Genomic DNA, 22,645 nt, shown 5'->3' with positions numbered 1-22,645 from the left:
AATGAAGCCCGTCGCGTCTTTAGCGCGCACACGTGCCATATGCGGGACAAAACAAGCTCAGAATCGATTCAGAAATATTCAGAATTGTTGAAGAGAGAATTGCGCATCGGTTTTTTCTCCCAGCCCTAGTCGTTACCGTCAGTGCTCTGCTCCAGCGCTTCATTCACTGCAGTCTCCAGGTCACCGAGACCCTGTTTCTCCTGCTGTCCGTCTGCTCTCAGCTCACGCACTGATTGGCCGGTGACGTTCAGCATAAGCTCCGCCTCCCGTCTCAGGAGCGCAGTCTTCTCTCGCAGGCCGTGGCTCATCTCCAGCCAGCACTCAAAGCGCTGCAGCAGCATCTGTCAAACAGCAGCGTTAGTCAGAGTCCGAGTGTGACGACTGCAGTGCGGGATCCTTACCTTCAGAACAGACGCCTGCACCTCAGAGAGAGCGTCCTCCATCAGCCGCAGGCAGCCCATCACGCCACGCATCACTTCCTCCGAGACCCCACCGGAGAACCTGCGGCCAAGAGTCTGCCCGAGCCGCTCCAACTGCTTCGAGAAACTCAGCGCCTGTTTGAAGACAATTTGAAGCACTTGATAAAACTTGTTAAAAATGAAAATGCATCTATTTGGCTTGAAGTGAAATCAGTCATATCACAGCATAATCATGACCTCTGTGCTCTCTATATTCCAGCTCATGACTCTCTCTATTACAAACAGCAAAGCTTTCTAAAGGTACAGACTCACATCTTACACTTTCAGTCAAGAGGACATATTCTCATATGTGGAGACTTAAAAGCCAGGACCGGAAGAGAAATTGATTATGTAAATATTGTAGATAATAATCACATATCCAACGACACCACGTTTCATTCTTCATTAATTATCACACTAAGAAACAGCGATGATAGTTTAGTCAACACCAATGGAAAACAAGTGTTAAAACCTTGTAAAGGTCTAGGGCTACACATCATTAATGGCAGAACCAGAGGAGATTCACCTATTGCTCCAGATTAAGAGTCAGTGTAGTTCATTACTCAATTACAGATATTGATCCAAACTTTATTAATGCCTTTACAGTTAGACCTCAACTTCCCATTTCTGACCACTGCCAAGCAGTCCTTTACCTGAAACAGTCATGTGACCGGGTCAGCACTCCTCCCCTCAAACATGAAAAACTGTTCCTTTAAAACTAAAACTCAGTTGGAACCAATCTCATGCTGAAAAATTCAAAGAAAACATGAGCAGCTCTATTATAATAAAAACACTGGACGACTTTATGTCCACAGATTTCACTCCAGATACTACCCAGACAGCAACATAGTGTCGGCCCAGATCCAGCCCAGATGAGGCCCGAGTGAAATCCATGCAGCCCAGATGTGGCCCGAGTGAAATCCATGCAGCCCAGATGTTGGCCGAGTGAAATCCATGCAGCCCAGATGTGGCCCGAGTGAAATCCATGCAGCCCAGATGTTGGCCGAGTGAAATCCATGCAGCCCAGATGTGGGCCGGATCTGGGCCAAAATTATGTTGCTGTCTGGTTAATGGAATAAACTCAGCAACATCCAATCTTAATGATATATTTCAAACTTTGGCCACTATATCTAACATTAAACAACTAAACAAACAAACAAAAAATAAAAAAAGAATATGTGGTTTGATAATGAATGCAGCTGTCTCAGAAAAGACCTTCGACGACTTTCTAACAAAAAGCATAAAGAACCGGCCAATCAGACGCTACGCCTCGCCTACTCCAACTGTTTGAAAAATTATAACAAGCTCATTTGCAACAAAAGAGATCAATATTATGAAGCTAAAATGGATGAAATCGATGAATCAATAGACCAAAACTATTTCTGGAATCTCTTTAAAGAATGTGAAAGTCCCAAATCAAACACATTACTCCAGAGCGGCACAACCTGAAGATCTTACTTTAACACTCTTTACCAAAAACCTGAACCAGACCTCAACCAGCCCCAAACACAAACAACGAGAAAACTAGAAGATTTACAGAAAACAAGAAAAAATTACCAAACCCATTGGACACGATTATAACATCATCAGAAATAACAGAGCACATTAAAAACCTCAAATTAAAGAAGGCATGTGGACAAGACAACATCAGTAATGAAATGCTCAAACTCAGATAATAAACTCCTGTTACTCGATAAACACTCTAAATACTGTTCAAATATAAAGCAGAAACTCTGAACATGTTGTTGTTATTATTGTTGTTGTTGTCAGAAACACAAACAGCAGCAGATTTGAGCCGCAGACGCAGCCAATCACAGAAGAGAGTCCGCCGAGGAGGCGGGACTTATGAGGTTCCCTGACCAATCAAAATCAAACCCGAGGCAGTGTCAGTCAGTCAGTCAGAGCTCGAGATGATCTGTGATTTCAGTCCATCATCGCGTGTGGTTTTTATGCTCAGTGAAGTGGATCTGTCGTAATAAAGAAGAAGGCATGTGGACAAGACAACATCAGTAATGAAATGCTCAAACTCAGCAGCCGTAACATAATTCCAGCTCTGGCAACATTATTCAGTCTGATCTTATCCTCTGGTGACTTCCCTGAGACCTGGTCTGAAGGACTGATCACTCCTAGATATAAAAAAAGAGATATTGGCATTGGTGGAAAAACATTTGATGTGATACAAGCCATGTATAAAACCAGTGCATGTTTGGTCAGAACTGTGAATCTCAGAAGTGTGTTCTTCCAGCAGGGTCGTGGAGTGAGGCAGGGATGCAGTCTGAGCCCAACCCTGTTTAACATCTACATCAACGAGCTGGCAGAAGCTCTGGACCGCTCCGGCAGCATCCCGGGCCTCGCTCTGCACGACTCTGAAGTGCCTGCTGTATGCGGACGACCTGGTTCTGCTGTCCCCCACAGCCGAGGGTCTCCAGCACGGCCTGGCCCTGCTGGAACAGTACTGTGAGGAATGGGCTCCGACGCTCAACCTGGACTAAACCAGAGTCATGGTGTTCCAGAAGAAGGCCAGGTCTCAGGGAAGCAGATACCAGTTCAGTTACGGAGCACAGCACCAGCTACACTTACCTGGGCATCCAGATCTCTGCATCAGGGGGCTTCAGTCTGGCTGTGAAGGTCTTGAATGAGAAGGTCTTTAATTGGTTTAGCCAATTAAAACATGGATTAAATTATATCACGCAATCATTAAACAAATTCTACTGTACGAGAGTGAAGACCAATTTGGAGACCAATAATACATTTTAAAAATTGGGATAAAACTTCAATAGAAAAACTACAACTAGAAATGATCAAAACCATTTTAGGGGTCCATAGAGCTACGTCCAATGATGCCTGCAGAGCTGAATTAGGCTTATACCCCCTGAAGATAGAGATCCAGAAGAGATGTGTTCAGTTCTGGCATCGCCTCCATCGATCTGATCCTGATTCAATCTGATATAAAGCCCTCCTCACCAATGAAACCTCAGCAGAATCTCATCCTCTAAACACACTCGCTCTTCAGCTAGTCCATAAACCCAGCTCCTCGCTGAATACAGCTTCAACCCCAAAACCATTATTAAACAACTTGACAAAAATCCAAAAGACACTCATGATGAATCTCTAAAAATACACTTTGACCTTCAAAATAAACTCCAATGCTACTCAACCCTAAACAGAACCACTAAATTTGCCAGTTATTTATTGATTAAACCATTTAAAGAAAGACAAATCCTCTCCAAATACAGATGAAGTAACCCTGATTTAGAAATAGAGAGAGTTAGACACAGACAAACATGGCCAGAGCGAGAGCAGAGGATCTGTAGACACTGATCTACAGCAAATAGAGGACGAGAAACACTTTCTGCTCATTTGTCCTAAATATCAGAATGTGAGGGAAACACTTCTCCCCAGATCTGAAGCCCTGATCCCATCATTTACTGAACTTAGTGATCCTGAGAAAATGCCCTTCTTACTTGGAGAAGATGATAACAGCTGCACTAGCTGCTAAATATGTATTAACCATTCACAATGATAGATATTACACATCATTAACTTCAAACTCACTTTATCTTTTCATTTATTTATTATTATTCATGTTGTTATTTTTGTTGTTGTTGTTGTTATATATATATATATATTAGGGCCGGGACTCGATTAAAAAAATTAATCTAATTAATTAGAGGCTTTGTAATTAATTAATCGAAATTAATCGCATTTTAATCGCATATAAATATTTGACCTGAGAACAGTGAGAAGTAAGTTTTTTTATATGGATTTTTAAATTTCCCATCCACAGGGCCAACCAAAGCGGTCTCATCAGCTTCTTTGTCCATGTTCACTGTGGTTTGTTTTTGGCGGTTTCTCAACATGCGTTCTTCAGCGATCTTGCGTCCTTGTGTTCTCGTTCTACGTCATCATTAACCGTCGAAGTTCAGTTCCAATTCTCAAGAACGCAAGTACAGAGGATGCATGAAAGTGCCCGGATATGTTCTTGAAACTGAGGATGCATCGAGTGCAGACTTGAGAGAATCGAGCCGTTAGAAATCCCAGAAAACGCTGTGGGTGGCCGGTGTACGGAAGCCTGTAAGCTTTAAAGTCGCTCTCACAAATACTTAACGGCTCTTCAAGTTGAAAGTAAGCATTTATCGTTTTGTTTTGGTTAATTTTAATAAAGTTATAAGACCCGGAGAAAGTCTGCATTTTTATTGGCATATTAAAATGAATCTTAACAGTAAAACATATAACGCTGTAAAATAAAACACAATACAATTATATGAAAGTAATATCTATAATAGTATGAAATGTTTTAATAAGTTATGACATTTTGTAATATTGATTGTTCATTGGTCGCTGCTTATGCTGAGACTATGCGGTCAGTTAAGCAGGAACGCAGTACATCTCAGTTCTCATAAGTGTGCGTTCTGTGTTCTCGCGTCCTTCCGAGTTCGTTCTTCCAAGGAAGCTTGGCAAGACCGGTCTCCACGAGAACGCAAGTCCGTTCTTTGCGTTCTTGGAATTGAGAATGAGAACACAGCCTTCTGAACGCTAGTAGGTGCTCCAGTATAATTGGTCCGCCGAAACTCATCCAGTGAGAAACGTTCCGCGGTGCAAAAATAAGTGCGATTAAAATGCGTTAAAAAAATTTAACGCGTTATTTTTGTGTAATTAATTAATCTAAATTAACGCGTTAAAGTCCCGGCCCTAATATATATATATATATATATATGTTAATGCTTTGGCAACATTGTGTTACACAGTCATGCTAAAAAAGCTGAATTTAATTGAATCGAGACACACACACACACACACACACACACAGAGAGAGAGAGAGAGAGAGAGAGAGAAAGACACACATGCACACACACACACACACACACACACACACACAGATGACACACACTCACTCACACACACACACACACACACAGATGACACACACTCACTCACACACACACACACACACACACACACAGATGACACACACTCACTCACACACACACACACACACACACACACACACAGATGACACACACTCACTCACACACACACACACACACACACACAGATGACACACACTCACTCACACTCACACACACACACACACACACACACACACACACAGATGACACACACTCACTCACAGGGGGCAGTCGTGGCCTAATGGATAGAGAGTTGGACTTGTAACCCGAAGGTCGTGGGTTCGAGTCTCAGGTCCGGCAACCGCGACTGAGGTGAGACCCTTGAGCAAGGCACCGAACCCCTCAACTGCTCCCCGGGCGCCGCATTGATGGCTGCCCGCTGCTCCAGGTGTACCTGGATGGGTTAAATGCAGAGAACGTCCCTTTCCCCCTTCCCCTTGGGGGAAGTCGTGGCCTAATGGTTAGAGAGTCGGACTCGTAATCGAAAGGTTGCGAGTTCGAGCCCCCGGCCGGCAGGAATTGTAGGTGGGGGGAGGGAATGTCCAGCGCTCTCTACACCCTCAATACCACGACTGAGGTGCCCTTGAGCAAGGCACCGAACCCCCAATTGCTCCCCGGGCGCTGCAGCATGGCTGCCCACTGCTCCGGGTGTGTGTTCACGGTGTGTGTGTGTGTGTGTGTGTGTGTGTGTGTGGATTTGTTCACTACTCACTGCTGTGTGTGTGCACTTGGATGGGTTAAACGCAGAGCACCAATTTCGAGTATGGGTCACCATACTTGACAATACGTCACGACTTTACTTTTTTTTTTTTTTTACACACACACACAGATGACACACACTCACACACACACAGATGACACACACTCACACACACACACACACAGATGACACACACTCACTCACACACAGATGACACACACTCACACACACACAGATGACACACACACACACAGATGACACACACTCACACACACACAGATGACACACACACACAGATGACACACACTCACACACACACAGTGTGTGTATGTAAAGAGAGTGTCACAGTCAGACACGCTGCTCATAGACAACACAGTCTATATTTCTAGAAAATCAGCTGTGTCCTAGGGCTGGGCGATTTTTCCAATTTTATTGATTCATTTGAATTTAATGTTTTGCCACAATATTATTTTTTATAAATCAAGGAATCTCGGTTTTGAATGGAAAGATTACCCAGCGTTAGAATTAGACACTTTGACAATATGCTAGCAGTAAAGAGAAAAGAGTGATTAGCCGCTGGTGTGTGAAGCTCTGAAGGACCGTGAGTAGAGTATATCACACAGAAACAGCTTTTGTGTTGATAAAGATGAGACGCGGCAGTGGAAGAGGAACAACATGCCAGAAGATGAGAGTGAACTTCTTTAACTTGAGCGCAGTGTTTATAGAATGCTGTTTAATGTAAGAGTCAAACACATCCATGTTTACACAACATTTATAGTTAATAATAGTCTACTGCTGTTATAACTTCAGCCATTTTCAATTACCTTGACTTTTGAGAATTTTAAAGCATTTTCCTCGTACTATTTCTGAACATATAATATGTATAAGACACATTTGTACAAGATGTGATTTGTTTAACATTAACATCATGTTGACAGCTTCATGTGTGCTGCACTCGGAACAGAAGCTTCTTTAACTAGAAGATTAATAAAAAGTTACTTTAATCATCTTGTAGTTACGTTCAAGTTGACAAGTTAAAAATAGTAAAAATCGAGAATCGGTCAAACATTCTGAAAAAAAATAAAGATTACATTTTTTTGCCGTATCGTTCAGCTCTAGTGTGTCCCAATCCAAGCACTATTCTTTTAGTCTACATAGTGAACGGTGTGAGCTGAACACAGCCAGTGTTTTGGACGGTTACCGTCTGCAGCGAGCGCTCCAGCTGCTCCCGGCCCATTTTCTCCACCTCCTCGATAGAACACATGACTGTGTCTGGCTCCACCCCCTCGTCCACAGACACACCCCTCATCAGCAGCTCCGCCTCCTGCAGGACAGAGCACTGGTTCAGTAAAGTGACTCTGAGCCGAAGCGTTACGGTCAGGTGTCGATCTCACCTGCTGCTGCTGCTCGTGGATGACGTCTGCATGCTCTCGGTCACCCAACAACACTCGCAGAACCTGCAGGAACATCTGCAGCAGATCCACAGAGAGTTATAACATGAAAACACACTGATGTCACACATAAAGCACTTTCTATCGCCGCTACAGAGAAAGCTCCAGTCTGGTCTTCATCTCAACAGTCTGTGGTACTGCTAATACTGCAGCTTTTATGTGATAAATTGCTTCTGTTTTTCTGCATTTGTAAGTAAAAAACATCTGCTAAATGAATAAATGTCACGTAATGTCGTTCTCTGGTGGATTCTCTTCACTGGTCATGAATCTTCAAGCAGTATATAATGTACAGACAGCTGTGTGCTGATGTGTTTTACCCTGTACTTCTGCTGCTGTAGTTGTGATGTGTGCAGCTGCAGATCCTGTAGAGTCAAACACAGCAGACTCACCCTGCAAACACACACACATATCAGCACTGGGAATAAATCTGCATTATTCAGAGCTGCTCTGTATCTTCTATGCTTTCACTACATCTTAAAGCTCTCAGTGGTTCTCAATTTGTGTCTGTTTGTATGTTTCAGAGTTTCACCTTGACATGAAAAGACAGAAAGCAGGGGGTAAATTCACAGTAAAAGCATACGCATTGTTTCTCCCCCTGTAACTCTGATCTAGAGACAATCAAATGTTGTGTGTGTGTGAGACTGAGACTGTGAGTGTGTGTATCTGACCGTGAGTGACCCGGGGTTTGTGGGTAGTGCTGGACTCTCCTGAACACGTGACTGGAGTGTGTTTTAGATGAAGGGTCACAGGAGATGAACTGACTGCTTTCATCATCATCATCGTCGTCCCTCTCTTGGCTCGGCCAATCGCCAGCCAGCGAGGAGGCGGAGTCTTGGCTGGGCGGGGCCTGGCGCTTGGGCGGCTCGTTCAGGGAGGGGTTGGAGGCTCCATCTGCTAGCGGCTAACATTCATCAAACACACATTAATACCGAGCCGGGACTGAAGCTCTGATTGAGTGCAGATCAGGACTCACTCTGAATCTCTGGCTGATGGGATACACCACCCTCGCCTTCAGAGCAAATGCTGCCACATCGCTGTTCACCGCCGACTGACGCCCAGAACAGAAGAAAGCTGCAGTTACTGAGATGATTTCTCTCAATCAAGCTGCACATAAACAGACTATGTACTCAAATTTCTCTAAACTTATAAACGCATGTATTTCCAGTTGTGTATGTATATTTGAAATAGTCTTGAAACTGGTCCAGACTGGACTGCACATGACTTCCAGTTCGTTTTTAGACATGTCCTCGTGAACATCACTTGGGGAAGTTTCATTTCATCAAGTAGAAGAAGGAAGTTTGTGTTATTAACTCGTGATGGAGTTAAACTCTGCAGGACGTTCTGTTTGACACACCTGATAGAAACTATATCATAGTTTGCTTTCCTTGCCACCGTCGCCTTTGACTTTCTCAGTGAGGATTTAACTGTGAAGCTGCTTTGAAACTATCAGTATAAAGCGTTTTGGAAATAAAGATGATTTGACTGTATTTAGCTACAGGCAAAGTTCAAGGACGAGGTGAGAGTCGGGCGAAACAGGCAAGTTCTACTAATTACTTCAAAGATTTTATCACTATTAAAAAGTATGACATTATTGATTTCCTAGCAACTAATGCAGATGGGGTGAAGATGGAGTGAGGATGGGGTGAGGATGGAGTGAGGATTGGGTGAGGATGGGGTGAAGATGGAGTGAGGATGGGGTGAGGATGGGCTGAAGACGGGGTGAGGATGGAGTGAGGATTGGGTGAGGATGGGGTGAAGATGGAGTGAGGATGGGCTGAAGACGGGGTGAGGATGGAGTGAGGATTGGGTGAGGATGGGGTGAAGATGGAGTGAGGATGGAGTGAGGATTGGGTGAGGATGGAGTGAGGATGGAGTGAGGATGGGGTGAAGATGGAGTGAGGATGGGGTGAGGATGGAGTGAGGATGGAGTGAGCTTGGGGTGAGGATGGAGGGAGGATGGGGTGAAGATGGAGTGAGGATGGGGTGAGGATGGGGTGAGGATGGAGTGAGCTTGGGGTGAGGATGGGGTGAGGATGGAGGGAGGATGGGGTGAGGATGCGGTGAGGATGGGGTGAGGATGCGGTGAGGATGCGGTGAGGATGGGGTGAGGATGAGGTGAGGATGGAGTGAGCTTGGGGTGAGGATGGGGTGAGGATGGGGTGAGGATGCGGTGAGGATGGGGTGAGGATGCGGTGAGGATGCGGTGAGGATGGGGTGAGGATGCGGTGAGGATGCGGTGAGGATGCAGTGAGGATGGGGTGAGGATGCAGTGAGGATGGGGTGAAGATGGGGTGAGGATGCGGTGAGGATGAGGTGAGGATGCGGTGAGGATGCAGTGAGGATGGGGTGAAGATGGGGTGAGGATGGAGGGAGGATGGGGTGAGGATGCGGTGAGGATGGGGTGAGGATGCGGTGAGGATGGAGTGAGGATGCGGTGAGGATGAGGTGAGGATGGGGTGAGGATGGAGTGAGGATGGGGTGAAGGAGGAGTTAGTGGTACGTACGGCTCCTTCAGCAGGTTCTGCCTCTGCTGCTGATCTCCTGCTGTCACAGTCGCTCTCCTCCTCACACTCCTCCAGACGCCTCCGCAGATCTTCACACACCTTCAGACACAACAACACTCTCACCATCAAAAACTAACAGTACACACCTGATGAACTTCCCTCTGGTGATGTCCTTACAGTTAGAAATTACTAAGAAACAAAAGAAACACTGATGAAGTTTATTTTCAGGTTTAGTCTGTAGTCACAATAATGATCTTTCTATAAAATCAGTAGCGGTGTATGATGCTCGTTTACCGAGCGCTGAAAACAGATGAGGTACAGCTCCACTAATCATACTGTGCGCATAACCTGAAGGGGTTTATTAACTTATTCTTCACAGTAATCACAGGTTCAAGTGCATAGAATAACGGCAGCGTTTCTCACCGGCGCGGCGACGCTATACAGCTGTTTCCGGTGACACAGGAAGAGCAGCGCGGCTGCGATCAGCGCGAGACTCGCACCGGACACCGCGACACCCGTTACCGGACCCCACGGCGGACCCCGCGGCTCTGACGCCTCTATCAGCACACTTTCCGAGCACGAGTCCCGCGAGGCGTTAAAACGCATCTCAAAAGCACGGTTAACGCGCGTAAAGCCTGCTTTCTTCTTCTTCTTCGGATGTTTTATGGCGGTTGGCAAACCAGCTTAAAGCCTGCTTTAACGAGCGCGATACAAAATAACGCCGTATCTCCTACTGTCCGCTGAACTGTTACTTTTGATTGGCAGCGATTGCAGCCAATCGAACGCGGCATCGCCTGAGGAATGTTGCTCATTGAGCCAATCGGAGGCGTGCGGGGGCGGGGCTTCCCGCAGTTTCCAATCTTTGGAAAAGTTGTGCAAAACGGAAATGGAAAAACAAACGGAGAAATGCGCTCTTCTTCTCAGTCAGTCGTGAGATATTTACTTCCACGTCTGCAGCGTTGAAGAGCAGTGCTGCTGGCGACATTAATAACTGTATTAATCTTCGCGGTGAGATGTGTGTTTGGAGAGATGGGTGTTTAGTGATTATGAGCGCGCTGCTGTTTATCAATGCAGCATTATCCATCGATCACCAGGAGGAAGTACAGCGCAGGAAAGGTTTCTAAATTCATGCTCTTTTTAAATCTCAGAGTAAACATCTGTTAGTTGTTGTTGTTTTTTGGGGGGGGGGGTAAAGAACAGACAGTAGTTTGTTTTATTGTTTGTTTTTTCTTCAGAGATGAGGCGAAGAATCACTTCACAGCAGTACGCAGAGGACGCCATCTCAGGCCACGCCTCCCACACCTTATTTGGTCAATGGGCGGGGCAGAGAAGCACCAGACACGCCTCACAGCGGGTAAGATCTGCACTGATATCTGTCAATCATCCATCATTCAGCTGTCAGCTCTCTGTTGTGTTTTTGTTCTGGCTGCTGATCTCAGTCTGGTCTGATCTGATGTGTGTTTCATTCAGAGAGAGACCAAGCCTTCAGCGTTTGGAGTCTCCTTCCAGAAGTGTGCTCAGGTGTGTTTGTCCCCATGTTCACTGACTGCTGTGTGTGTGTATATGTATGTGTGTGTACGTGCTGGTGTATGTATATGAGTGTGTGTGTGTGTGTGTTGCAGGTGCTGGTGTATGTATATGAGTGTGTGTGTGTGTGTGTGTTGCAGGTGCTGGTGTATGTATATGAGTGTGTGTGTGTGTGTTGCAGGTGGAGTCGGGGGGAAGTGTGTCTGCGCAGGTGCAGGTGCGTCTGCAGGTCAGTAATCCTCAGCAGGGTGGTGATCTGTCGCAGATCTGCATCCGTGACTCTGTGTCGGGGGTCACTCTGCTGCAGACCAACAGCAGCGTCCAGGAGAGAGGCTTCCAGACCTTCAGCGCCGACTCACTGCGCGGTACCAACATCACTCTGGAAAAACACAGCAGAATGTGCTTACATGCTCACAGATCAACCTCGACACTTTAAAACAGTAATTTACCAAAAAAGTACATGTTAAACCAGTAAATCCAACAGACCTTTTGTGTCAAACACCAGGATAACACACACAGCACTAAAATAACACGATAAACATTCATTTCACAACATCCATTGTAACTAGGGCTGCAGCTAACAATTAATTTTATTGTCGACTAATCTATTGATTATTTTTCAATTACCCCATTTATTATTTTCTTATCAGTTGATGAATTCTTTAGTTAAATTAATAAATAAATAATAACAGTAAATTCTGCTAAACTGTAAAAAATGAATCATGGGTCTTGTAATTTTCATTAAAAAAAATGAAGGTGATAATTAAAAATAGTGAGTATATTTCATTAAGAAATTGTGATTCAGTGTTGTATAGAAAATATTGAGGACTTTTTACTAATAAAACCAAGAGATGTGTTTTCCTCTTTTTTTTAAAGGAAACTTGAGCAGTTTTGAGGCTTGAATTGAGGAACTGATTGAACTAAAATAATTAAGTTAAGAGCAACAGCAGGCTCGCGCGGTGGGCGTGGCTAAAGGTGCGACGAGTCGACGCGCTCCATGCTAATCAACGTATTTTTATAATCGACGTAATCGATGACGTCGAATCGCTGCAGCCCTAATTGTAACATAAAATATTTACTGAAAATAAACAGTGGTTTTATTTTCTTCCAAAAATGTTAAATTCAACAGTATTTTCATGTAACATTTTTAGTAGTGTAGAGTTAAATCATAGTGTAGTGTAGAGTGTAGTTAAGTGCAATCATATATATATTTTTTTTACAGTGCACACACACACACACACATTCATCTATAGTCATAGACCATATCATAGCTAAGAAAACACACACACAACGTAGAAAACAAACATATACTCACTGTTTGTGTGTGTGTGTGTGTGTGTGTGTGTGTGTGTGTGTGTGTGTAGCTGGCTCTCAGTATGTGGTTTTGTACAGGATGAGCGTGAAAGGAAACAGAGACCAGATTCTCAATCTCCCAGCGTATCTGACCTTCTCCAACGCCACTCAGGTATCCACATCCACTCCTCTGTCTGTCTGTCAGTCACACACTGTGCATGCTGGGGTGTGTGTGTGTGCGTGTGAAGACTTGGACCTTTTTGATGCTGTCAATGTTGTTTTGTTTCTGGAAAATTGTATTTCAGAATGACATTCATCTGTTTGGTCCAGTGATCGCCAATTTCACTGTGAGGATAAAAACAACTGAACAGGTAAACAAACACACACACACACACACACACACACACACACACACACACACACCAGCAGCAGTAGCTGGTTACACAAAAGTGTGTGTGTGTGTTCTGTGAGTGTGTTTGTTTAATCTGTGTGTGTGTGGCAGGCTGGTGTGGATCGCTCTCTTCTCTTCGTGGGTTTTGTGGTCTCGTTTCTCCTGACGCTCCTGTTGGCGTCTCTGGGTGTGGTCAGTGTGAACTTCCTGCAGCGCAGACGACTCTGCAGCTGCGCTCCACACACGGTCAGTTCATTCCAGTCTCAGCACTGTGTGTGTGTGTGTGTGAGATCGGCCCCGGCAGCGCATGCATGGATGGAGTGCAGCTGTGAATGACTCTGTTGTTTCTTAATTTCTAGAGAAGCAGCATCAATGAAGAGGTGGGGCCATATGAGTGTGACATCACTGCTGCAGCCAATGAGGAGGCAGCGTTTGAGGATAAATTTGTGGATATCGTGATGTTGGAGGATCCACAAAACATGATTCAAGCACTTGACAGGTGTGTGTGTGCACGCGAGTGTGAGTGTCTGTGTGTGTGTGTGTGTGAGTGTCTGTGTGTGTGTGTGTGAGTATAAAGACATGTCTCTCTGTCAGTCTGCAGGTGTCGTGTGTGTTGCGTGCGGCGGTGTGGGTGGAGCGAGTGCGGGTGCAGATGTTTAAGGGGCTGCTGTCTGCGCTGCTGGTGGGCGTTCGGGCAGCGGGGCGTCTGAGTGATCGGGGCGAGAGGCGTGTTCTGGGGGTCGTTCATGGGCAGATCGTGGGCATGGAAGGGAAAGTCCAGGAGGAGCATGTGGCGCGGATGGCAGCTCTCGCCGCTCAGTGTAACCTGGAGACGCAGGAGGAGATGGAAGCACAGCAGCGCAAACACATGAGCGAGACGGCACACGCAGAGCAACTGTTCCAGCACGCGCCGCGGCCGCAGGTGATGCTCTTCTGAACATGAATGTTTTCACAAAAATATACCTGAATTGACTTTCCTATTGAATCAAGTTTATTTTTCTGGCCCCATTGGCAGATGTTTTTTAAGCATAAACCCACTTCATTTTTATTATTTTTTCCAGAAAACAAAATGTTGTTTTGCTTCTCCACTAAATGAATCTTGATTTAAAGGGGTCATATGATGCAATTTCAAGTTTTTCATCTTTGGAGTGTTACAAGTTGATTATATATTTTAGTGCATCGTCATGTGACCCCTTTAAAAATGTTTTGATATTTGTACTGGAAATCAAGACAGAAATACTGAGTAAGAACATGCGTGTTGTATGTTATCAGGATGTGCTGGAGGTTCGTTCTCTACTGGAGAAGCTTCATAAAGAAGAGCTGAAGCGTCTGCAGAGGCGGCTCCTGGTCAGGCATGAACACGCGTCTGCGCAGGCACAGAGGCAGCAGGCTCTGCAGCGGCGCTTTGAGTTGCACAAGATCTTTGGTGAGGAGCTGGAGGAGGCTGTCCGAATGGGAGAGCTGGAGAAAAGCACCGCCGACAAACTCCTGCTGCAGTACTACAGCTGTCAGGTGGGCTGACCATCAGTCTGACGTCTGTACCGACTGCACTGGTGTTTCTAAGTTAAAGCTTGTTTGCTGTATGTGTGGCGTGAGCTCATAGTCAGACTGCAGAGTAAACTGGAAATGCCCTGGTGCTGCAGGTTTTTCCAAGCAGCAGCACTGTGACGTACACTAGATCATTCTCTCTTCGGTTTGCACTCTCTTTAATTTAGTTGAACAAGAGACCTGACTTTGGTTTCCATGCATCTGTTTTTATGAGAATTTTGAATTTGCATTTAATAAATGTGAATTCAACAGTGTCTAAGTCAAGTCAGAAACCATATAATTTCTAACATTCTGAGAATGTTATAAATGTGTGCTGTGGCTCTGCCCCAGGACACTCTCGAGGAGGTGCTTGATGTCATTCTGGCCAATCAGAGAGCACTGCTGGCTGAGCGACATGCGCAGCGACGCTTCCTGCTGCAGAGTTTCCAGAGTCTTCAGGCCGTGACAAGTGAGGTGTTCAGCAGCAGTGCGCGACGCATCAGAGATGCACAAGCTCACGGGTACATCCGTCACACTACACACTACAACCTCACCATCACACACACACACACACACACTACACCCTACATTACACACTACAACCTCACCATCACAAAAATACAAACCACACCATCACACACTATTTACCTCACCATCACACACACACTACAACCTCACCATCACACGCTACATACCTCACCATCAAAAAATACAAACCACACCATCACACACTACATACCTCACCTTCCCACCACAACCTCACCATCACACGCTACAACCTCACCATCACATGCAACATACCTCACCATCACACGCGCTACATACCTCACCGTCACACACACGCGCTACAACCTCACCATCACACGCTACGTACCTCACCATCACACGCTACAACCTCACCATCACACACACACGCTACAACCTCACCATCACACACACACGCTACAACCTCACCATCACACACACGCTACAACCTCACCATCACACACACGCTACAACCTCACCATCACACACACACACACACAACAACCTCACCATCACACACACGCTACAACCTCACCATCACACACACACACACACACACACACACACACACACACACACAACAACCTCACCATCACACACACACACACACACACAACAACCTCACCATCACACACACACACACACACAACAACCTCACCATCACACACACACACACACACACACACACACACACGCAACAACCTCACCATCACACACGCAATATACCTCACCATCACACGCTACGTCACTACCACACCATCACATACTACATACTTCATCACTCATTACATACTACAGTAGCTGTGCTGTACTGCAGTGTAGTGAATTCTGAACTACATGTCATCTACAATACTACTGTACTCTTATCGCTCGTGTCTCGCTATACATATTTTTCTTTCTTTTAGAACAGATATTTATTGTTTGTTTGTGTTTGTGTGTGTGTGTGTGTGTGTGTGTAGGGGGTGTGGTTTCTCCCAACAGTGTTCTGATGTTCATTTGGAGATTCTGCGGGTGAAACAGAGTTTAGAAGAAAGTGTGAGTCGTGAGTGCAGCGCCATCCGCTGTGACATCATCAAGAGGAGACGGCAGCTGCTGTCTGAGAAGGTGTGTGTGTGTGTGTATGTTTTTGAGCTGTGTTAAGGTGTAAACCTGTAAAGTCTGACATTAAATAAAAGGCTCAGAAAGTATGATATAGTGAGAATATGATGAAAATCCCCCCAATTGAGCAAGAATAAGCAATTTGATGCAGCTTGTAACGGTCCCCCTAAGAACACCCTAGAGAGGCGAGCTACAAGATAATTAGAGGGAGGGATCCACCGACCAAACTTACATTTAAACAGATAAATCAAACACCAACGTTTGAAAGAGCAGGAAAAATATATTTACAAAAAAAAAACATCCAAAGAAATCAAAATAGCAAGCAATAAAAAAAACACACAAACACAATACTAGCACTGACATTCAGGATTGCAGTCGAAATGAAAAGAAAACTTTATATGACCAGTGTCATGTAGTTTGTAGAGCAATCCCTATGAGTCGTAGCTCAGAGTCAATTGTCCCGTGCAATGATGAAGTGTGCAGTAAGTAAAGTAATCCAGAGAGACACTTAATCCAAAAGTATCCAAAACCCCAAACGATGAAGTGAGGCCTTATTACCACTGTCCTCTGAAACTGAACCCCCCAGTTCCAAACACCCCAACAGCATCGTATCCGTAAAGTGGACGAATTGATGTGCACAAATTTATAAAAAAAAGTCCTTCTACAAACAAAACATATAAACTAACATTAGCATGCCATTTATAAACCAAACAGTAACTATAAAACACGAAAGACAATATACAGCTTGTCCATGAGCAAACCCAAGTCAACATAGCTTAGATAAAGCGCTACTTACTTGACTGAGCTTAAAACAATAGGTTACTTGCGTAACCCCGGTTCTCTGATAGCATTAAGTGAGGTGTCTCACTATGGGATACGCCCCTTCCGCGTATTCCTCAGAAGCCCTATTACATTACGCCAGCCCCAATTGGCTGGCAGACGTGACGCTGTGTCTGGGAGTGGCCTCCCCACCCCTCAGTATAAAGGAGCGACACAACGTCACTACGACATTCAAAACAAGCACACCTCTTCCTCGCTTCGCACAGCAAGGAGGGTGATCTGGTGAGACACCTCACTTAATGCTATCAGAGAACCGGGGTTACGCAAGTAACCTATTGTTCTCTTTCAAGCATACGTTTCGGTGTCTCACTATGGGATATCCTAACTCCCGTATTGCCAGATAGCCTGCCTCGAAGTCTCCTGCCAACCACAATACTGCGTGCGGGGCTGAACGAGTCATGACTCGTGATTCACATTCCAACGCTCAATACTGCATGCGCTAAAGTCTGAGCTGTAACGTCCAGCTTATAGAACCTTGCAAATGTATGCGGTGAGGACCAGCTCGCCGCTTCGCAAATATCCTGTAACGAGACTCCTTTAAACAGGGCCCAGGACGTTGACATTCCCCTTGTTGAGTGTGCACGTAAACCAGATGGGGACACAAGACCCTTACTGGAATATGCCAGCGAGATCGCCTCCACTATCCAGTGCGACAACCGCTGCTTAGTAATCGGCTTTCCCGTACGAGGTTTCGCCCAAGATACGAACAGCTGATCACTTTCCCTGAACCCTCTAGTTCTTTCTGTATAAATGCGTAAAGCACGCACTGGACACAATGCATTTAACTTTTGCTGTTCTGATGAAGCAAAAGGTGGTGGACAGAAGGCTCTTAACTCAAGAGGAATGATAGCCTTAACTATTTTGGGCATGAATGCAGGATTAGGTTTCAGAACTACCCCTGCATCCCCAGACATGAACTGCAAACACGCTGAGTGCACTGAAAACGCGTGAATCTCGCTTACGCGTTTTGCCGAGGATAAAGCTAACAGCAGTGCCGTCTTAAATGACAATATTTTTAAATCAACCTTATCCAGCGGCTCAAATGGGGACATGGAAAGAGCATCTAGCACCAATCCCAAGTCCCATGAGGGGGAAATCGGTCTCGACACTGGCGCGGCGCGGCGCGCACCTTTCATAAACCTGCCTACCAAAGGATGCTGCCCCACAGTTTTATTATCAAAACCAATGTGACAAGCAGATATAGCAGCCAGAAACACTTTTATGGTTGAAAACGCTTTCCCTTGGTCTATCAAATCCTGAAGAAATGATAGAACCACTGCCACTGAACACTGAAAGGGTATCTCATGTTTAGTTGCGCACCAGCGCCCGAACACGCCCCATTTGCATTCATAAAGAGACCTAGTCGATGAAGCTCTAGCATTTTGTATGGTTCTAATAACGCTGTCAGGCAGACCGGTTATATTTAAATTGACCCACTCACAGGCCATGCCCATAGTGCCAGGCGTTCTGGATGAGGATGAAAAATCTCCCCCTCTGCTTGTGACAGAAGATCTCTGCGCAGCGGGAGAGACCACGGGTCTTTGTACAGCATATGTATGATCTCCGCTAGCCAATACTTCCCTGGCCACCTCGGAGCTATTAATATCAGTTTTAGTCCCTCCTCCCTCACTCTGTAAAGTGTTGGGGATATCAATGCTATCGGTGGGAAAGCGTAAAGGAGAGTGCGAGGCCATTCGTGCGCCAGCGCATCTATCCCCAGAGGCGCGCTCTGATCTTTCAGGGAGAAAAACAGAGGACACTGAGCATTGTCGTGTGACGCGAACAGATCTACTGTCGCTCTGCCGTATATGCTCCAAATCTGTTCGACCACCTCCCTGTTCAACTTCCACTCCCCGTAGAGAGGATTGCCCCTGGAAAGCAAATCCGCACCCTGGTTCATAACACCCTGTACGTGCGTCGCTCTCAGGGATAAAAGATTGGTATTGCTCCATAAAATCAGTTTGCGTGCTAACATGTGCAAGGGAAGTGATCTGAGACCTCCCTGCCGGTTTATGTAAGCCACAACCGTAGTGTTGTCCGTTCTCACGAGAACATGATGCCCTTTGAGAAAAGGAAGAAAATGCTTCAACGTCAGAAAAACGGCTAGCATTTCCAAATAGTTTATGTGAAGACTGGTCAGATGTTGATCCCATCTTCCATTCACTATCCTGCCCTCGTGAATGCCCCCCCAACCGGACAACGACGCGTCCGTTGTTATCACTTTTCTGGCTCGAACCACGCCCATGAGTACCCCCTGAACCAGAAAGGTCGGGTGTCTCCACTGGCGCAGTGCTAAGACTGCCTCTGACGTCACTCTTACTCTCCTGCGGGAGTGACGTATTGGGTCCAGTCCCTGAGACGCTACCCAGCGTTGAAATTCTCTCATGAACAGTCTGCCTAAGGGAATAACTATCAGGGCTGAAGCCATCAGTCCTAATAGCCTGAGGCATGTGCGAAAGGAAACACTGTTTCCCCTCTGAAAATCGGTCATGCACCGAGTGAATTTTCTCACCCTGTCTTCTGACAGTCGTGCTCTGAATGTCACCGAGTTCAGTGACAGCCCCAGATATGTTATAGACTGTGTGGGAATTAAAACACTCTTTTCGATGTTTAATTTGAAACCCAGTTTCTGTATGTGTTCCAGAAGCATAACTGTGTGTTCTCTCGTTTCTCGCTCTGACTGAGCTGTCACCAGCCAGTCGTCTATGTAAGTAGCGAGACGAATGCCCTTCTCCCTGAGCGGAGTGAGTGCCGCTTCTGTACATTTTACAAACACTCGGGGGCTGAGAGACAACCCGAATGGTAGAACCAGATACTCGTATGCCACACCGAGGAAAGCAAACCTCAGGAATTTCCTGTGGGGTGGATATATCTTTATGTGAAAATATGCGTCCTTCAGGTCGATTGACGTAAACCAATCGCCATGGCGCACTAATTTTAGGAGTGTAGAATGAGTGAGCATTCTGAACTTGTACTTTCTTAAGTACTTGTTCAGTGCCCGCAGATCTAATATGGGACGAAGAGCTTGGGTCCCCTTCTTTGGGACGAGGAAGTACCTCGAGTAAAACCCGCTGTGGCTCTGCTCGGGTGGGACCACTCTTATAGCCCTTTTGTTCAACAGAGAGGAAATTTCTTCCTGAAGAACATGCTTTAATTTTTCCCGCACCTGAGAATGAATTATCCCTTTGAAATGCGGGGGGGAAGCGGCGAACTGCAGTCGGTACCCGAATTGTACTGTCCTTAGTACCCAGCGGGACCGTGTGCATTCTCGCCAACTGTTTATTTGCAGCGTTCTGGCGCCCTCGTGTGGCTGAGCCGTGAGCGAGTTTGTTGTCTGTACTGCGCATGCGTGGGCATTCAGCGCTCGGACAGAGTTTAAGCGTCTCATCACCCCTAAGGGAGCTAAAGCTCCCCGAGGTGATGTTATGCTGTGGTCTGTCAACGTGTTTTGCAACGTTTTTTGGGGAATTATGTTTTGCAACATGTTTTGGGAATACAATGAAAACTTTATTGAGTTTTGGACATGAAAAATGCTTGTGACTAGTGGGTGGGTGTACACCACTGCACCATCCCTTGTCCTTTTCACTGCTCTGGTTCCCCTGGCCCAACCGGGCTCTATCTTTCCACAGAACATCCGGGAACTTTGGAACTCGTCCACTGTCGAACGCTGAACATCTGGGGGACGGGAGCTCGCGAACGGGGGGGCTTTTGTGCTCCTTTCCCCGGGGAAGACCCCATCAAACTGCCTTCTTCTTCCTCCTCGCTCCCTGAGGATGGGAGTGAGGATGAGGTTGAGGAGCTGGCTGGACCGCCTGAGCTGTTGCAGGCGGGTAGTTCTTCCTAGGCCAGGCAGTTCTCTGTTCCGGGACTCCGCTGTGACCCACTGCATTCACGTTCGGTCTCTGCCACCGAGGAATGCGATAGCTGGGGGGTGGGCGGGCCGTAACTTGTGCGAAAGTCTGCCGAGGTGGCGGGGGGGGTGCAGTCTGTGCCTTCCGAGGCATACAGAGCTGCAAAGCCTCATCATCCCTCTTCTTTTCCTCGCATCTCTTTTGCATCAGTGTCAACGCCGAGCCAAAAATGCCTTCTGTGACCACCGGTGTGTCCAGGATAGCTTCTTTCTCCCTGTCTGAGAGATTAGCCAGGTTAAGCCAACGTCCTCTCTCTTGGATGACCATTGTGGCCATGGCTTTGCCCGCGGCTTGAACCGCGCACCTCTGAAGACGCAGAGAGAGATCTGTCACTACACAGATCTCTTCCCAGTGCGTCTGACCTGGTATGGTCGACGCTTCGTCCTGCAATTCCGCTTGGTACGCGGTCAGCATAGAGGTAGCGTTCAGCGCCCTGACAGAGAGAGCAATCGCTTTATAAGCGCGTTCCGACATGCTTGACTGGAAACGGTCCGCTTTGGATGGCAACGTCGGATTTGCAGCTGCCGTGTGCTTTGGATGCAAGTGCGCGGCAACTAATGGCTCCATGGGAGAAGTCCTACTTTCTCCATTCCCTCCACATCGAGAGCGGATCCTCCCTGCACGGGTAACTTGCTGGTGAACGGTTTGTCCTTCCAGGTCACCGCAAGCTCCTCCAGGAGCTCTGGAAACACAGGAAGGAGCTGCCGTGCTGCCCGTTTCGCCCTCGGCAGCCGCTTACCCTCATAGCGAGACTTTGCAGTCTCTGCTACCACGGTCGGCCACGGAATATTTAGTTTCTCTGCAGCGCGTTTGCACACATCTTGCAGATCCACACTGAGCAGCGGGGATGGTGCCCCATCCGCATCTTCCGTGGTCCCCGCCGCGGCGAAGGGTTGTGCCGTGTGCGCAGGGGGAATGAAAGGGGAGTCCTCGAAATCTTCCTCTTCTTCAGAGAGAAGAAAGTCCGATTGTCCCTCTTCCTCGAAATCGAGCGCGTCTTCTTCCTCGTCCGTGCTAAACACACTGGTCAGAGGGACGCAAACGTCAAGCTGTTCACCCCATGATAAAGCTGCCGTGGTGGGCAGCTCTACAGGGATGGATACCTGCGGAGTGGCAGCTGGAACGGGGCTAGGCGACATGAGGGGATCGTGGCCTGACAGGCTAGCTTGGCGTGCTAGCCTGCGACGAAGGCTCTTCGTAGTGAAGCGTGCGCAGTGTTCACAGGAACCGGGGTTCTCGATCGCCATTTGGGCATGTTTCAGCCCAAGACATGCAGAGCAGACCTGGTGTGTGTCTTTGCATGAAATTTTGTTCCCGCATGAACAAAGTCGCACAGCATCTCCCTCGCTAGCCGGGACAGTCTGCATTGCAGCAGCCATCGTAGTATCGAACACTCCTTGCAATCGGCTGGAATGCAAAATTGAAGGAGTCAGGCGAAAAAACGGCGTGGTGGCCAGTCGTTCGTCCGAGAGTTCGTTAAGGCTTCTGGTGTGAAGCGAGAAGAGGTTTT

The 22,645-nt window shown here is 46.6% G+C and overlaps 2 protein-coding genes across 3 annotated transcripts in view; one reads left to right on the top strand and one right to left on the bottom strand.

The window, feature by feature from the left end:
* The window catches only part of LOC306853307 (evC complex member EVC-like), a 30,383-nt gene extending 19,597 nt beyond the window's left edge, over positions 1–10,786 (bottom strand). The window contains exons 1-9 of the mRNA XM_079390625.1: positions 10,447–10,786; positions 10,024–10,122; positions 8,493–8,567; positions 8,188–8,420; positions 7,837–7,909; positions 7,463–7,537; positions 7,270–7,392; positions 402–554; positions 137–341 (exon numbers count right to left, since the gene is read on the bottom strand). Coding sequence (XP_079246751.1) covers positions 137–341; positions 402–554; positions 7,270–7,392; positions 7,463–7,537; positions 7,837–7,909; positions 8,188–8,420; positions 8,493–8,567; positions 10,024–10,122; positions 10,447–10,629 — 1,219 coding nt within the window. The 5' untranslated portion in view covers positions 10,630–10,786. The remainder of the gene's footprint in view (positions 1–136; positions 342–401; positions 555–7,269; positions 7,393–7,462; positions 7,538–7,836; positions 7,910–8,187; positions 8,421–8,492; positions 8,568–10,023; positions 10,123–10,446) is intronic.
* Positions 10,787–10,902: 116 nt separating this feature from the next.
* LOC306853306 (limbin-like) overlaps positions 10,903–22,645 on the top strand; it is a 21,384-nt gene continuing 9,641 nt past the window's right edge. The window contains exons 1-12 of one of the 2 annotated variants that reach the window (XM_079390623.1): positions 10,903–11,139; positions 11,259–11,377; positions 11,494–11,544; positions 11,732–11,915; positions 12,915–13,015; positions 13,149–13,214; positions 13,346–13,480; positions 13,594–13,733; positions 13,829–14,156; positions 14,507–14,746; positions 15,113–15,282; positions 16,246–16,390. In XM_079390623.1, the coding sequence (XP_079246749.1) occupies positions 11,037–11,139; positions 11,259–11,377; positions 11,494–11,544; positions 11,732–11,915; positions 12,915–13,015; positions 13,149–13,214; positions 13,346–13,480; positions 13,594–13,733; positions 13,829–14,156; positions 14,507–14,746; positions 15,113–15,282; positions 16,246–16,390 (1,782 nt within the window). In that variant the 5' untranslated portion in view covers positions 10,903–11,036. The remainder of the gene's footprint in view (positions 11,140–11,258; positions 11,378–11,493; positions 11,545–11,731; positions 11,916–12,914; positions 13,016–13,148; positions 13,215–13,345; positions 13,481–13,593; positions 13,734–13,828; positions 14,157–14,506; positions 14,747–15,112; positions 15,283–16,245; positions 16,391–22,645) is intronic. The other variant, XM_079390624.1, reaches the window with a different exon arrangement.

Source organism: Barbus barbus (assembly GCF_936440315.1).
Source record: "Barbus barbus genome assembly, chromosome: 33".
Lineage (NCBI taxonomy): Eukaryota > Metazoa > Chordata > Actinopteri > Cypriniformes > Cyprinidae > Barbus > Barbus barbus.
This window is presented reverse-complemented; position numbering and strand designations above follow the sequence as displayed.